The sequence below is a fragment of the Pteropus alecto genome, unplaced genomic scaffold (genome assembly GCF_000325575.1).
Source record: "Pteropus alecto unplaced genomic scaffold, ASM32557v1 scaffold94, whole genome shotgun sequence".
NCBI classification, from domain to species: Eukaryota; Metazoa; Chordata; class Mammalia; order Chiroptera; family Pteropodidae; genus Pteropus; species Pteropus alecto.
The window spans coordinates 5,231,044-5,245,479 of NW_006437736.1; the positions used below are offsets into that span (position 1 = coordinate 5,231,044).

At 34.4% G+C, this 14,436-nt stretch overlaps 1 protein-coding gene across 1 annotated transcript in view; it reads left to right on the top strand.

Annotated features, from left to right (window-relative positions):
- Nucleotides 1-14,436, top strand: part of SLC41A2 (solute carrier family 41 member 2) — an 87,463-nt gene that overhangs the window by 41,492 nt on the left and 31,535 nt on the right. Inside the window, exons 6-7 of the mRNA XM_006914524.3 lie at nt 6,979-7,126; nt 11,364-11,443. Coding sequence (XP_006914586.1) covers nt 6,979-7,126; nt 11,364-11,443 — 228 coding nt within the window. The remainder of the gene's footprint in view (nt 1-6,978; nt 7,127-11,363; nt 11,444-14,436) is intronic.

Genomic DNA, 14,436 nt, shown 5'->3' on the forward strand with positions numbered 1-14,436 from the left:
CGTGTATTTTGAAGGACTTTTCATTTTATATTATTCCTTTAAAATTAAAGCAGTTATAAGCGTACTTCAAGAACTAATATCCTATTTTCTTATTTTCTACTTGCCTTTCCACTAATAATGTGTTTTGTGTGAATACTTTATAGAGAGGTCATTCCAATAATTTTTTTTTTTTTTTTAAAAAAAAAAAAAAAAAAAAAGACAAAACAAGCCCAAAGCTTTGTTTATTCATATTGATTTTATTTTTTGGAGTCACTCTGAGTAAGGTTTTATTACTTAATAAACAAAGTTCATTTTCGCCTGGTATGTCGGCCTCCTGGAGTTGGCAGAAACTTACCTTCTCAGGTCCCACCTGCTTCTCCCTTCCTTGTACCTTTTATTCCAGCCAAACTCAGCCATTTACTGATCTTCATACCAGCCTGTGATTTTTCTCTTTTCTTTCTTACGTCATTCCCCTCCCCCTCTTTGAAGGCCACTCAGAATCCTCATTTTTCAATGTTAAATTCATACATTTCTCCAGTCATCAAGGATCCTTTCCTCCTCTGAGGTCCTATAACACTTTGTTGGTACTTAGGACATTCCGTACATTTAGGCAGTCATTATGTAGCACCTTTATGATAATATAAGCTTCTCAAAGATAAAACTATGTTCTTATTTTGTTTATTTATCTTCGTAGCACCCCATAGTTGATGTTGAGCAAATAGCACTTCATCAAATGCTTTATTACTTTTGAAAGCTATCCAATTAATGTAGGTAGAAGTTATTCAGGAAGTGATATATGCGTGGAAAATAGAAGATAGATATAGCTCCAAATGAGTTTGCCATAGTATCTGTCCAATAACATAATAGATTATAACAAAAAATGATCCTTTCAATGAGGACTTAGTATTTGGGAAATATTGGAAAGGGTATCTTGCCTTAGCAGAAAGTACCTAGGGATTAGTATCATTATAGAAAAATTAAAATGTCAACATATAGCTAGAAAAGATCTATTTCAAATGGAAGTAGAAGAGGAAATAGAAAATATAGAGAGTATTCTAAGCTCTGGACTATAATATGCTTTGGTATGACTTGCAGAGAAAATATAAAGGCATTTATTCATTCATATAGTAATCTTTAAATATGTAATAATCTTTAAAAACTATTAAAAGGGTCTAAGGTTGGGCCGGTAACTGAAATAACTGTACACAATAATTGTTGTTCTTTCTTTATTCTTGTTTGCATAATTTTAAGAGGATTTTAAAAACTCTTTTTTCATTATTTTTAACTGCATGGCTATATAATTCTTGTATGTACCTGATCTTTATTGATTTGAAAATTGCTAGCTTTTCTCTTTTTAGGCAAGATCTGAGAGGCAAAATGTTGACTGATCTCTCATTGTTCAAGGTTAACTTGAAAAAGATGGCTTAGTTGAAGTTTTAAGAGCAATAACAATCAGCTTCAGGTTGTTACTTCAGTTCTATGGGAACTAACAGGGATGCCACCTGGTTATTTACAGGACATTATAGAATGTCATTGCCTTGATGTGATGATGTGAGTAGGATCTAAATTTATCATGCATGTCACTCTTCTTCAGAATTTTCCAGCACTGTAGCAGTTTAGAGTGGTTCCTAGAAGACCAATTTAGTGAGATAATTCTGATGGTCGATATAAATGGCATTTAAAAAATTGTTTACAGCTTAAAATGCTCATTGCTTTGTTGTTCACGCAGAAACAGTTAACAAAGGTGTCACTCATAGCAGCTACATGTTTGAGAAGAATTTAGAGTGGGAATAATGAGTGCTATTAATGAAATTATATAACAGTAGTTGCAAAATGCCACCAACAATCTAATAAAAGGTAAAAGCCGTGAATCAAAAAGATGGCAGTTATGTTTGGCAATTAAGTGGAATCATAGCAATTTGAACCATTCTGTAGTTTACCTATATCACAGATCAGTACAAATGCACACATGAGACTTAAAATCCCACAAAGTGTTACTTATTACTTGTATTCATTTCCTATTGCTGCTGTAACAAATTACCACAGACCTTGTGGCTTACAACGCCAGATATTAATTTTCTTACAGTTCTGGAGGCCAGAGTCCAAAATGAATTATACAGGGCTAAAATCAAAGTGTCAGTAGGGCAAGTTGCTCCTCGAGATTTCAAAGGAAAATCCATTTCTTACCTCTTTCACCTTCTGGGGGCTGCTAGCATTCCTTGGCTTTTAGCCACATTACTCAGTCTCTGCTTCTATGGGTATTTTGCTTTTTCTTCTGTAGTCAGATCTCCCTCTTCCTTCTGCCAGTAAGTACACCTGCGATTGCATTTAGAGCTCACCCAAAGAATCCAGGATGACGTCCCCATTTCGGAAGCCTTGATTCAGAAAGATTTTGCTGTATAAGATAACATTCACAGATTTGGGGGATTAGGATATGGATGTCTTCGAGGGCCGTTATTCAGCCACAGTGCCCATTATGACTACTCAGTAATTAACACAAAATGTTATTTTGATTAGGATCATTTAAATATATTTCATTTAGAAGGAAGACATTCTTTTAGGTTTTGATATTAATGCAGAAGTTTATGGTTGACTTTTAATTGACCATTTTCTTGAGCCAATTGTGTCATTAGCGGTTTTCTAAAAGCCATTGTCTAATTTTATGACATCCATAAAACCAGTATATCCTAACAAGAGGAAGGTTTTAGCACCTTCCCTTTTTCTGTGTTTTTAGTTTTTCCTTAGCTATTAGAATTGGATTAGAAGTTAGCCAGGGAAAAGGTAGGAGGGTCCTATACAATAATTATACACATGACCTAATTGGCAGGAATGGGTATATCAGATTTGCTAGGAAATTGAAGTAGGATACATTTACAGTAAATCATTTTAGAAGCTTTTATTTTATCATGTTTTTCACACTTTTTAATGTTTAAAATTTTTGTTTGGAGATCATTTCAAACATAGAATGGTGGCAAAAAAAAAAAAAAAGTAGTACAAGAAAAACCCTGTACACCCTGTGCCCAGATTTACCTAATGTTAATATTTTTACCCCGTTTGCTTTATCTTCATTTTCTTTCCGTATATATGTGTGTACAAACGTATGTAGTTTTTGTCTTTTATAACATCGACATTTTTGAAGAATATAGTCTTTTTTTTTTCATTGTTGGAATTTTTAAAAGTCGAGATATAATTCATATATCATACAGTGCACCTTTTAAAAGTATACAGTTTAGTGGGTTTTTGTACATTCATGAGATTATGTGATCTATTATCTAATTCCAGGACATCTTTATCACTACCAGAAGAAGCCTTTAGCAGTCACTCCCTGTTCCTCCAGCCCCTGGCAACCAGTAATCTACTTTCCATCTCTATAGATTTGCCTGTTCTAGACATTTCAAAAAAATGGAATCATATAATATGTGACCCTTTATGTCTGGCTTCTTTCAATTAGTATGTTTTTAAGGTGCATCTGTGTCATCACGTGAATCAGTACTGAGTAATAGTCCATCGTATGGACTAATAATATGGCTGAATAATATTCCATTGTTGGATATACCACATTTTGTTTATTGTTCACCGTATGATGGACGCTTGGGTTGCTTCCACCTTTTGGCGATTATGAATAATAATATGAATATTTTTGTACAAGTTTTTACATGAACATAATATTTCAGTTTTCTTAATACATACCTGGGAGTGGAATTGCTGGGTCATATGATAATTTTGTTTGTTTTCGAGGAACTGCTCACTCATTATTTTTAGTTCCTTTCCTGAGAAAGTTTTCCTTTTCTTTGAAAATTCAGACAGCAATTCTGGATTGGGGATGGTGGCTGTTTTTTCAACTTCAGGTGACCTTCTAGAGATTTAATATTGGGAATAACTTAAAAGCCTGGCGAGATACTCCTCTCTCGACCTGAAAATGAAATATTAAGATGATCTAACCTAGCAGAATAGTTCTTTTCATTTGTGTTTAATGGACTTTAATGCTTTTAGTTTTCTGTTTAATCCTGTAAAGAGATTGTTGGCAACCTTAGTTGTTTTAGGAGGTAAGAATGCTTCTAATTAAGATATTATTTATCGTTATCCATTGGTTTAAAAACGAGAACTGGGAATCCATTCAATAAAGGCTTTTGCACTTTTTAAAAAATCATGGAGAAAATGGCACTATATGTAGCATTAGCCATATCCTTTTAAATGGAAGAAAATATTTAAATGAATTTTGTTAGTATAATTATTTGAAGATGTGACAGCAAATCCAGATAAAACCATGAAAATAAAGTTTATTTGGATATTTTTTTAATATACATATATTTATTGTTTGTTCCTACCTGACAGAAATAAAATCCAAGTTTCTATCTAGTTCAGACATCTTTAGTCATAGGTGAGATCTTTAAATATCTTAGTAAAATGAAGAAATACAAAATCTAATTAAACATAAGAGTATGCATAGGTTGAAGAATTTTGTGAAATGTCAGAAAAATTTAGTAGCATTCAACTTAAATCTAAGGCTGTAAGCTACAAGGACTATGAGATCAACTCTATCTTTAAGCTATGAAATCTCCACTCTACAAAATAGGTATTAGAATAATTGAGAAGAATCCAGAATGCCCTGGCTGAAATCTCTGATAATAATAAAACCTTGATAAGCTAAAAGAATATTACTAAAGTGTCCTGGAATGATGTAACTGTTTTAAAAAGGACAGGCAACTATTTTAATCCTAGGGAGATTTAGAATTAAGTTTGAAAATATTTGAGAATTCAACTCATGATATTAGCAGTGTTAAGCTAACAAGGCAGTACATATTTTTTATATACTTGCTACTTAGCCCAGTAGAGTAACATGTTAGTCTTCTAATTGCATTTTTAAATTTATGATTAAGTAATTGACTTATTCTTGTGGTTGTTAAATAGAAATCTTACCAAATTTATATACATTATATGAATATTTATGAAAACTTAAGACTCACCGTATTTGTACATGTAATTTATTAGATTTATTAGATGTATAGAGATTATTTTAAGTACTTGGATACTTTTGTGAGGTCCATGAAATGTCTAACGTAAGTAGAATGCCTTAGGGTATTTAACTAAGTTTGTAAATCTACCAAATATCCCAAACTCTTAAAAATAATTTTTTGTTGGATGCTTGACATTGTGAATTTAATGTTAAGTGCTCAATTGTTTTGCTTTTCTTTACATAGTATTAGGCTTCGTTCTCGTAGGCTGTTATTTGTGGATTAGGTTGAGCTTTACAAGGCTTGGTTTTATGCTTTTTGGGGCAGATCTAGAGCAGACCTCATACTAGGACTAGGTTTACCACTAAGACATGAATGTTCTCAGTATTCAAAGAGGCCACACCTGTCTAGGGAGTTAGATCTTGAATGACTTCCAGCCCTTTGGAAGCTGGAAATTTCTCAGTTTACGAATCCCCAATGATTCTTGGACTAGCCTCGTGGAGTTTACCCTATGGCTTGATATTCAGTTCTCAAGCTCTTTCTCTGATAGCTTCCTCTTTTCCAGTATTCTGCCCTGTAAACTCCTGCTGTCTGAGCCTCACTTTGGTAGAGTTCTCCCTTCCTAAGCTGTGGTCTGGAATGTGCCTATAGTCAGAAAGCTGAGGCTATCACAGGGCTTATTTCTTCCCTTCTCTCAGGGATTACAGTCTTGCAATGCCTGCTGTCTAGTGACTGAAGACAATTGATATCTATCTGTCTGTTCGCCCATTTATCTATCTATCTGTCTGTCTGTCTAGCTATCTGTAAAATCTTCTAGTCATTTCTGAAAGTACTTAAAATTTTGTTCAGAAGAAGCATACATCATGCATATATCATGTCTACAAAGCAAGACAAATAGCCAAGCCCAAAGTCAGTGAGGCAGAAGTAAACACTCTCTATAGGAAAGCATCACAAGACTGGGGAGAGAATGAATAACTGTGATCAAGTAAGACAGTCTGCCACTAGGAGGTATAACAAAGTCCTGGCAATCTGTTGCCTCAGTGTGTCCTGAATAGCAAGATGTTAATAGTGATGATGATGATGATGGTGATGATGATGATAGTAAGAGTTCAGTAAACATTAGCTATGTGCATGGGCACTGTTTTAGTTAAAGTGTTAATTCTCTTAAGATTCACAAGAACCCCATTAAATAGGTACTGTTATTGTTATCATTTTATAGAGAAGGAAATTAAAGTTTATAGAAGTTAAATTTCTTGTCCAAGGTAGGTTGTAACACCTCGATGTGAAACTAGACAATCTGGCCAAACTCTGATTAATACAGCATATTATATTCTGTCTTAGCATATTAAAGATTATGAGTAGTTCTGCAGTGAAGAAATCTGTTTAACGCTATTAAACCTAGTTTTTCTATGTTTTTTTTTGGAGCTTGGAATACTACATAGTATTGGGGGATATCTATTATCAGTTGGTTAGCCAATATTCCATGGAATACTTATACTGTGAGATCCTTGTAGATAAAAACAATATTCTATTTGACTTTAGAATTGAGTTAAGTGCATTAACTGCAGATAGATGTCATTTTCTCCCAACTCTTGCTATTTCTTAGCTGCGATCTTAAGCTCCTGTGCCTCAGTTTCTTCATAAAATAGAAACAATAGTATCTACCTCATACTTGTGAGGACAATTAAATGAGATGGTGAATATAAAGCATTTAACACAGTACTTGGTAAATAGTAGGAGCCAAATAACTTAGTTTTTTTTATTGTTGTTGTTCTTATTGTTATTACTATTATTGCTATTCCTATCTAGGCCACATAGCTATTTCAATAAATATTTGTTGAATTTATGTAATAGTTTTCAGTTACATTATTTAATATTTTTACCTTGTCTATATAGTTTTAATTTTTTTTGAAATTTTTAGATACTATATAGCACATGAATATGTTCGATAACATATCTTCTGGTAAACTTTTACTTTAACATTTAAATTTGCTACATGGTTAGAAGAGAGATTAAAATGTCTCTTTTTTTTTTTTAATTTTAGAGACCTATTACTACATTTCTCCATTAGTCGGTGTCTTTTTCTTGGCTCTAACTCCTATCTGGATTATAGTAGCTGCCAAACATCCAGCCACGAGGACAGTTCTCCACTCAGGCTGGGAACCTGTCATAACGGCTATGGTTATAAGTAGGTTAGTATGAAAATGTGTGTGTGTGTGTGTGTGTGTGTGTGTGTGTGTGTGTGTGTGTGTGTTTGTAGTTCATGTGCATATATCTGTGTGTATGTTAAAATAAATCAATTGCCTATTTTTATTTTTTGAATCAATTATTTTACATCCAAGTCTTTATTATCCTAGGTAATAAGGGAAATAAATGACAGGAATTATTGAAATAGATAGATGTACAGAACCTCATTTGGCTACCAGTTTCAAACTTTTCACCGACCAAATCCTTATCAGATTGCTGAGTAAAATTTAGTGGTGTTTGTCTTTGTGTGTGTGTGTGTGTGTGTGTGTTTTAAGCTGAAAAAACATTATTTTTAATAGTAAATTGCTCAGATAGGTATCAGAAAGCCTTAGAAATGTATATACCATTTGACTACTTCCACTTTTAGGACTCTGACAGGACTTAAGGATATAATTAAGGATATATGCAAAAGACTTAGTTGTAAGGATAGTCATCACAGTGGAATTGGTAATAAATGGAGGGGAGAGAGAACACCATAGAGGCCTTAGCATAGAGGCCTTAGCAGTTCGGTATTGATCAAATACAGTGTGGCATTAGTCACAAAATGGAATATCAGTCAGCTATTAAAAACAACATTGTCACATTTCTGTTGATGTGGAAAAGTGTTCATTATACCTTTTTTGATAAGAATACGCTAAAAACGAGTATGAATTTCCTGTTAAACATGGTAAATTGATAGGTGTCTAACATCCTTCCTGAAACTGCTAAAATCATAGCAAAAGAATAAAAAGCTATAAAACCACAAGGACAGAAGGAGAGCAGAGGGGACAGCAGGTGTGAGAGCCAACGTAATTAGTAAGGTAGGAATCAGATGGATGATTGTTAACTAACAGAATGTAAAAGCTAAAACCTAAGTGCCTGCAGGGTGAGAAAGTACCCACAGGGTGAGAAAAAAGTGGATCTGAGCCTCAGAAACCCAGAAAGATGGAGGAATAAGAAGCCCTAAAGTACATCTATAAGCCAAAATAGAGAAGATTGGTTGAAAGTTTATATAAGAAGCAATTAGATCCTTAATGCCCTTCTCTAGCTTGATGACCCAGGTGACTGCCCCCTCCCACCTTAGCAGAAGACAAGAATTAACTCCAGAGAGACTAAATCCGAGAGGCTCTGGATTCAGAAACACCTACGCAAGTGAGGATGTGCATTAAGCCTTGTATGAAAAATAGGATTAAGAGAAAGTCTATATATGCTGAACAGTGAAAACCCCCATCCCATTTCTTTTTCTTTGCTTGTAGACTGCTGGCAGTCAGGCTTATACCCCCAGGCAAAAAAAAATCAGATAATATCTTCCTGGAGAAAGTTATCAGCACAGTATTAAAAACTGTAGATACTGACCCTTGTGGGTCTTTTAGTGAAAGAGTTACATGCCTGCCTGACCATTATTCAATGAGGCGCACCTGCTGACAAGCTCTGCCCAGGTACACAGCTCCAGGTATGCTTTGTGGTGCCCCTTAAAGGAGTAGCAGACAATGAAGGATGTCCAGGTATTTGAAGCTATGGCATCTACACTGTAAGAACAGAATGCTTTAATGAGGAAGACTTGAAAAACAGGAAGAGCTCTTGGGTATTTAAAAATATACAACTAGCAGAAACAAAAAATTCAATAGGAAAGTTAGAAGATAAGATTGAGGAACTATCCTGGAAAGTAGAACAGAGAGCAAAACAGTGGAAACTGGAGGCAAATGATCAGAAGAGGAAACTATCAAAGACATAATACAAGAAAATTCCCCAGAACTGAAGAACATGAGCTTCCAGATTGAAAGGGCCCACTGAGGACCCAGCACAATGAATTGGAATAGGAGGGACTAAACCAAAGCATGTTATCATAAACCCCAAAATCTTTCAGAGAGAAAAAGCGAGTTGCATATACAGGATTGGGAATCAATGATATCCAGTAGTAACACCAGAAGTGATTCCTTCATAATTCTGAAGGAAAATGATTTTGAGCATAAAATATAGTCGCAGTATCAGCCAAATCTAAGGATAGATTCAAGAAGTTTTCAGAAATGCAGGATCTCAGAAAATGTATTTCCCATGAACCCTTTCATATAAAAAAGCTAATAGAAGATATGGTCTTATCCAAATGAGGAAATAAGTTGACACAAGAAAGAGGAAATATATTTCACGATAGCATGTGGTTCATTTTTGTGTAATGTAGATTGCTTTTTCCTGGAAGGTTCAGGCAACAGGATCCTATGAAATATTGGGACTTGGTCACAGCCCATAGACCAAGACGCAGCATGGGAAGATGACAGATGACAGCTGTGCACCAAAGCAACAGTCTAGGTTGGCAGGAGGACATTGGGCTTAAGGAGAAACGTCTCTAAGAAGAACAAAAGTGGAATTGACCAGTTACCTGAAATGTCTTCAGAGGCATTTCATTAACTTGGTTACAAATTTGAGGCTGAATTACTAAAAAGTAGCTAAAAATTTAAGAAAAATATGAGGCAAACCAAAAAGTACAAGTGAGGAAATCTAATAATACAATTTGTGGCTCAGTTGCGAATAACGATTCCAGCGTTATAATAAACCCTAAATGTTTCACCAAAAATTATAACCAGGATAGAGAGAGGAAGAGAATTGTGAAGGGACTAAAGTTGGAAGGAAGGGTAAGTGAGACTAAACCTCATCTGCTAGAGTAGAAGTCATTAGGTAAAAATTAAAAATCAAGAAATAGTGGTAAAAACGTGTTATTTATAAAAAACAAAATTAAATACAAGAAGTAACAGCTAAAGAAGTTTAAAAGAATTGCTAGCGGAGAGCAGACTCAAGGGGTGAGACTATATAATAAGCTTTGTGGTACTTTTACTTTTTAAATGCACATGTTTGATAAAAATAAAATTTAATAGAAGTGGAGAAAACTACTTTTATAATGTGTCTTTATTTTTAAACCTGAGAAGTTGTATACCAACATGCTAACAGTGTAACTCCGAAAGATATAACTACAGTTGATTTTTCTTTTATTGTTTGTTTGTTTGTTTGTATTTTCTAATTTTTCTATAAGTTTTATTACCTGGGTAACAAAAATATAAAAAATGTATTTTATCAAGTGTTCATGTCATATCCACAGCATATCTCTGTGTTTTGGCAGGGAGATATGTTCTTTTATACGTAACCAGTTTGTTCTATGAAATACGTATTTTTTAAAAATTTGGCTTAAAATATTCAGGTATTTCTAGCGTGACTATTTTTGGACTTGATAGTGTATCTTTTAATGGGAACTTCTAGCAGTTTAGCATATTGACCTATTCATTTATTTTACTAAAGAATTAAATAATCAAGATTTAATAATTTCCTAACGTTAACTATCAAGTAGTGGTAAGAACATTTAATCTGGTGTTTTGACCATAAACCCCATTCTGTAACAGCATATAGTTCGTTTTACTGTAATGAGGATCACATTTTCCTGGAAGAGTTAGGCAACAGGACCCCATGGAATATTGGGACTGGCAATGTTTCAGAGTATGTAGACCAAGAGACTGAAGTTAACCAATAGATAATGGTCTTGGAAACTTAAAAAAACAAGTCTCCAAGCTCCACTGAGACATTGCGAGTGTACGGCTTGCCACCGTATAATTGTATGTCATTTTTTCCAGACCTCTGTTCTCAAGATCAGCTCTTTCTACAGCTACAACTCATTATTTTAATATACCAGTGATAAAACACACCCTAACTATATCTGGTTTTAATACAATAAAAATCAGCCCTTTAAAGCCTTGTTTAGTTCAAATATGAAAAGATGCTCTTTTAAAAATTATTTTTAAATTATAAAAGCAATAAATGCACTTGGTTTTTAAAAATTAATAAGCACAGAAGTATATAAAATGACCATTATTCTTCTTTCAGTCTCATCTGCTAGAGATAGACATTGTTAATAATTTCTTATATGCCTTTCCAGACATTTTAATGCACTTAAAGTGTGTGTTTTTCCTTTTTACAAGTAGCATATCTTGGAGATAAGAAAGAGCCCTGATATGTGGGGCTACAGCTTATGCCTTGTTTTATTTTCAGCATTTTGCTTTTGACATTGATTTTCACTTCGAATATTTTTTCTTCTTATTCTATTTTTTAATGCCTAAATATTTTCTTTTTAAAAGTAGGGATGTTTGAATGTAAAGAAAAGCTTCAAATTAGTACATTTCCTTTCCTCTTCCCTAAATTACATGATTTTATATCTTTCAGCATTGGAGGCCTTATTCTGGACACAACTGTATCTGATCCAAACTTGGTCGGAATTGTCGTTTACACACCAGTTATTAACGGTAAGAATCAGATATGCTATTTCATAATGATATCAGATCTTTACATACCTTTAGATACCAATAGGAATCTTAGGGTTCAGATTTTAAGAGTAGATTTATCTTCCCATCCCGTCCATTTTTCCTCTAACCCCAGCTTGTTGCTCACAGCGGAAGTGTCATCCCCTTTTCTCACTATGTAGAATGCATTTTTGAAAAGAATTATTTCTTAATCTTATCACTAGATATTATTCTGAGAATCAGGTGTATCTGACTTTTAAGGTCACTGTGGCAAAATATGCTATTTCAGTTCTGGATACTTTGGGTTTATCTGCTACTTTATGTCGTGTTGTTGCTGCACCTGTCAGTCTCATGGATAAATTAGAGTTAGCCAGGTGTAAGCATCGCTTGAGTCAACTCAGTCCATTAAAGTCTATCACTCCTCTGCTGATCCCTTGAAAATCTGCCTTATATTTTTGCTTATCTATAAAATGAGAATCATAATACTTACATTCACTGGGATTTTTGTAAGAATTCCATTTAATAAGATCATTTTAATCCAGTCCTACCAGCTTTTGGGCTGGCTGTCATTAAGTTGGATTTTAGTATAAACTAAGCCAATATAATTTAAAAAATAATTCCACTTGGGGAAAAACATGTCATAGGATAGACTACACATAGCTCACTTTTGTATATTTATGTATAGGAAAATCGGTTATATAAAGGCACGTTCTCCAAAATCTAATTTTATATCTAAAATTTCTACTGAACATTTAAATTTTTGTGTACCTTTAGAACGTCCATCAACAAATTTCTCTTATAGACCCCCCTCCCCATTTTCCCGGTGCCCCTATTCTCCCCGTCACCCACTCTTAAAATCATGGAGTCACCTGATCCAACCTGGCCCTTCATCCTCTTTCAATAGACAATGACCAGACCTTGTCTCTTTTCTCTTTAACATAATTCACTCATTCATTTATTTATATAACAAGCATGTCACACCATCATAGTCTTCCAATGTCTCACTTTAGCCATCATTCAAGTAATAAAGTAGCCTTCCTGACTTAGTCCCTATTCAATGCAAATTAAATTTCACTAACAGACTTACTGATCTTTTTTAAACCTTCTTTTTATTATATCAGTTTTAAGATGATGAACTTCGCAGTGGTTTTCTCCTGCCTATCAAATCAAGTTTAAATTCTTCTGCCTACCTCTCAATGCTTTCTTTATGCCGTTGGATGTGTGCAACTTTTTCCTTTGTCTCTCCGACCAGGTTCTTATATTGTGGCCCTACAGAGTTCTAATTTTCACTGCGTAGAATGATTACTGCTTTTCTTCCACTTGTTCAAATGTTCTTCCGTGAATATTAGTTGATGAATTCACTAGGATAAATGTTGTCCCATAATGACTGATAGAGCTATATTGTCTAATATTTCAGTGAGAAATTTAACTTACAACAATCCTATTAAGTTTTAATTAGTATTTCTGTTATCTCACCCTATAAAGGACTGATTCTAGAGCTTTGCTGTATTTTTTAAATTGGATAGTGGGTACATGATTTTGTATTATGATTCTTTATACCTTATATGTATTTTACAAATATTTTTGTATTGGAAGTAGCACTTTTAGATTCCTTATTAAATGGTTGACAGTGAAAAGAATAGAATTAGGATAACACCTGGAAGTCGAAATGAGGAACTTTTTCTAAGATAGGAGAGCTGTAGATGTATTTATTGGTAAGGAGGCAAGGAGTAATAGAGAAGGAGAGGTTGAGGATGCACAAGATGGTGAATAATGAGAGACCAAGTCCATGAAATGGTAGACTACAAAGAAGCCTTGGGAAGAAAGAATACCCCTCGTTTGATGTCCTAGAAAAGGGAGTCCTCAACAGAGGTAGGTGGAAATACAGAGGTATGAGGTAAGGGATAGAGACTAAGGCCTTACTTATAATGACAGCCTCAATTGTCCCAAGAAAGTAGATAGATTCATTTCTCTAGGGCAGTGTTTCCCAAGCTTTTTCATGTCATGGCACACATAGAAATTTATAATATTTGGGTGGCACACTATGGTGAAGAGGGAGGCTGTTTATAACCAGGCCTACCTGTAATCCCAGGCCTATTCCGCCTTTGCAGACCTTAGGTCAGTATTTTGATACACTTCTAACCCATTCGAGGAATACTGGTTGGGAAGTTCTGACCCAGGGCAGTGTTTCTCAATCTTTGTTATTCATTATCTTGCGAAGGACCCATTTGAAACATTATTTTTTCCCTAAATATGCTTACCCATGAAATTTTAATATCACAGATAACCTTTTTATCCGTTTATATACTGTATGTATATCTGTGCTTTATAGATAAAATGAGTTAAGAATTTTTTCTGTCCCCAAAACCAGTTTTGTCCTCATTAAGAATCCATGATCTAGGGTAAGGGAAGTAGAACATTTGGAGACTTTGTCATTCATTCATCAGGTTGTCTGCAAGTGCACTGGAAAGAAGCGGTAAAGGGTAATGGATCAGGGACGTGGGAGATGAATGTGCCTGTCCTTGTTTAGAGGAAAGGGTCTTCACTATGAGGGGGTTACATGCGTATTTCTTCTTAAAGATAGGAAAAAGTGGACGACTCATCTCCCCGATCCCTTTGCATTTCTTAAAACTAGAAGAGTAATTTCTGCATGTGAGTTCTGATAAGGAGTCATGGGAGGATAGGTGAAAATGCAGAGACGTATGGAGGTGGCTAAAATATGTAGGTGTCTATGGATGATTTTAGATCTGCCGTGCTGTTGATTATAAAGATTTACTGGTTAACAAAAATGAACTTTCACTTCAAGTTCCCTTGGGAATGTCCGAAAGATTTTTTGACGTAATTTGAAATACATACTGTGTGAGTTCTAAACATTTGCTGGAAACATGTATTTCTAAATTTAACAAAACACGAAGTAGGATTTTAAAGTGGTCCCTAGATGGACCTGCTGATAATTTATTTATACTATCAAACTTTTTATTATCTGTTGAGTTTAC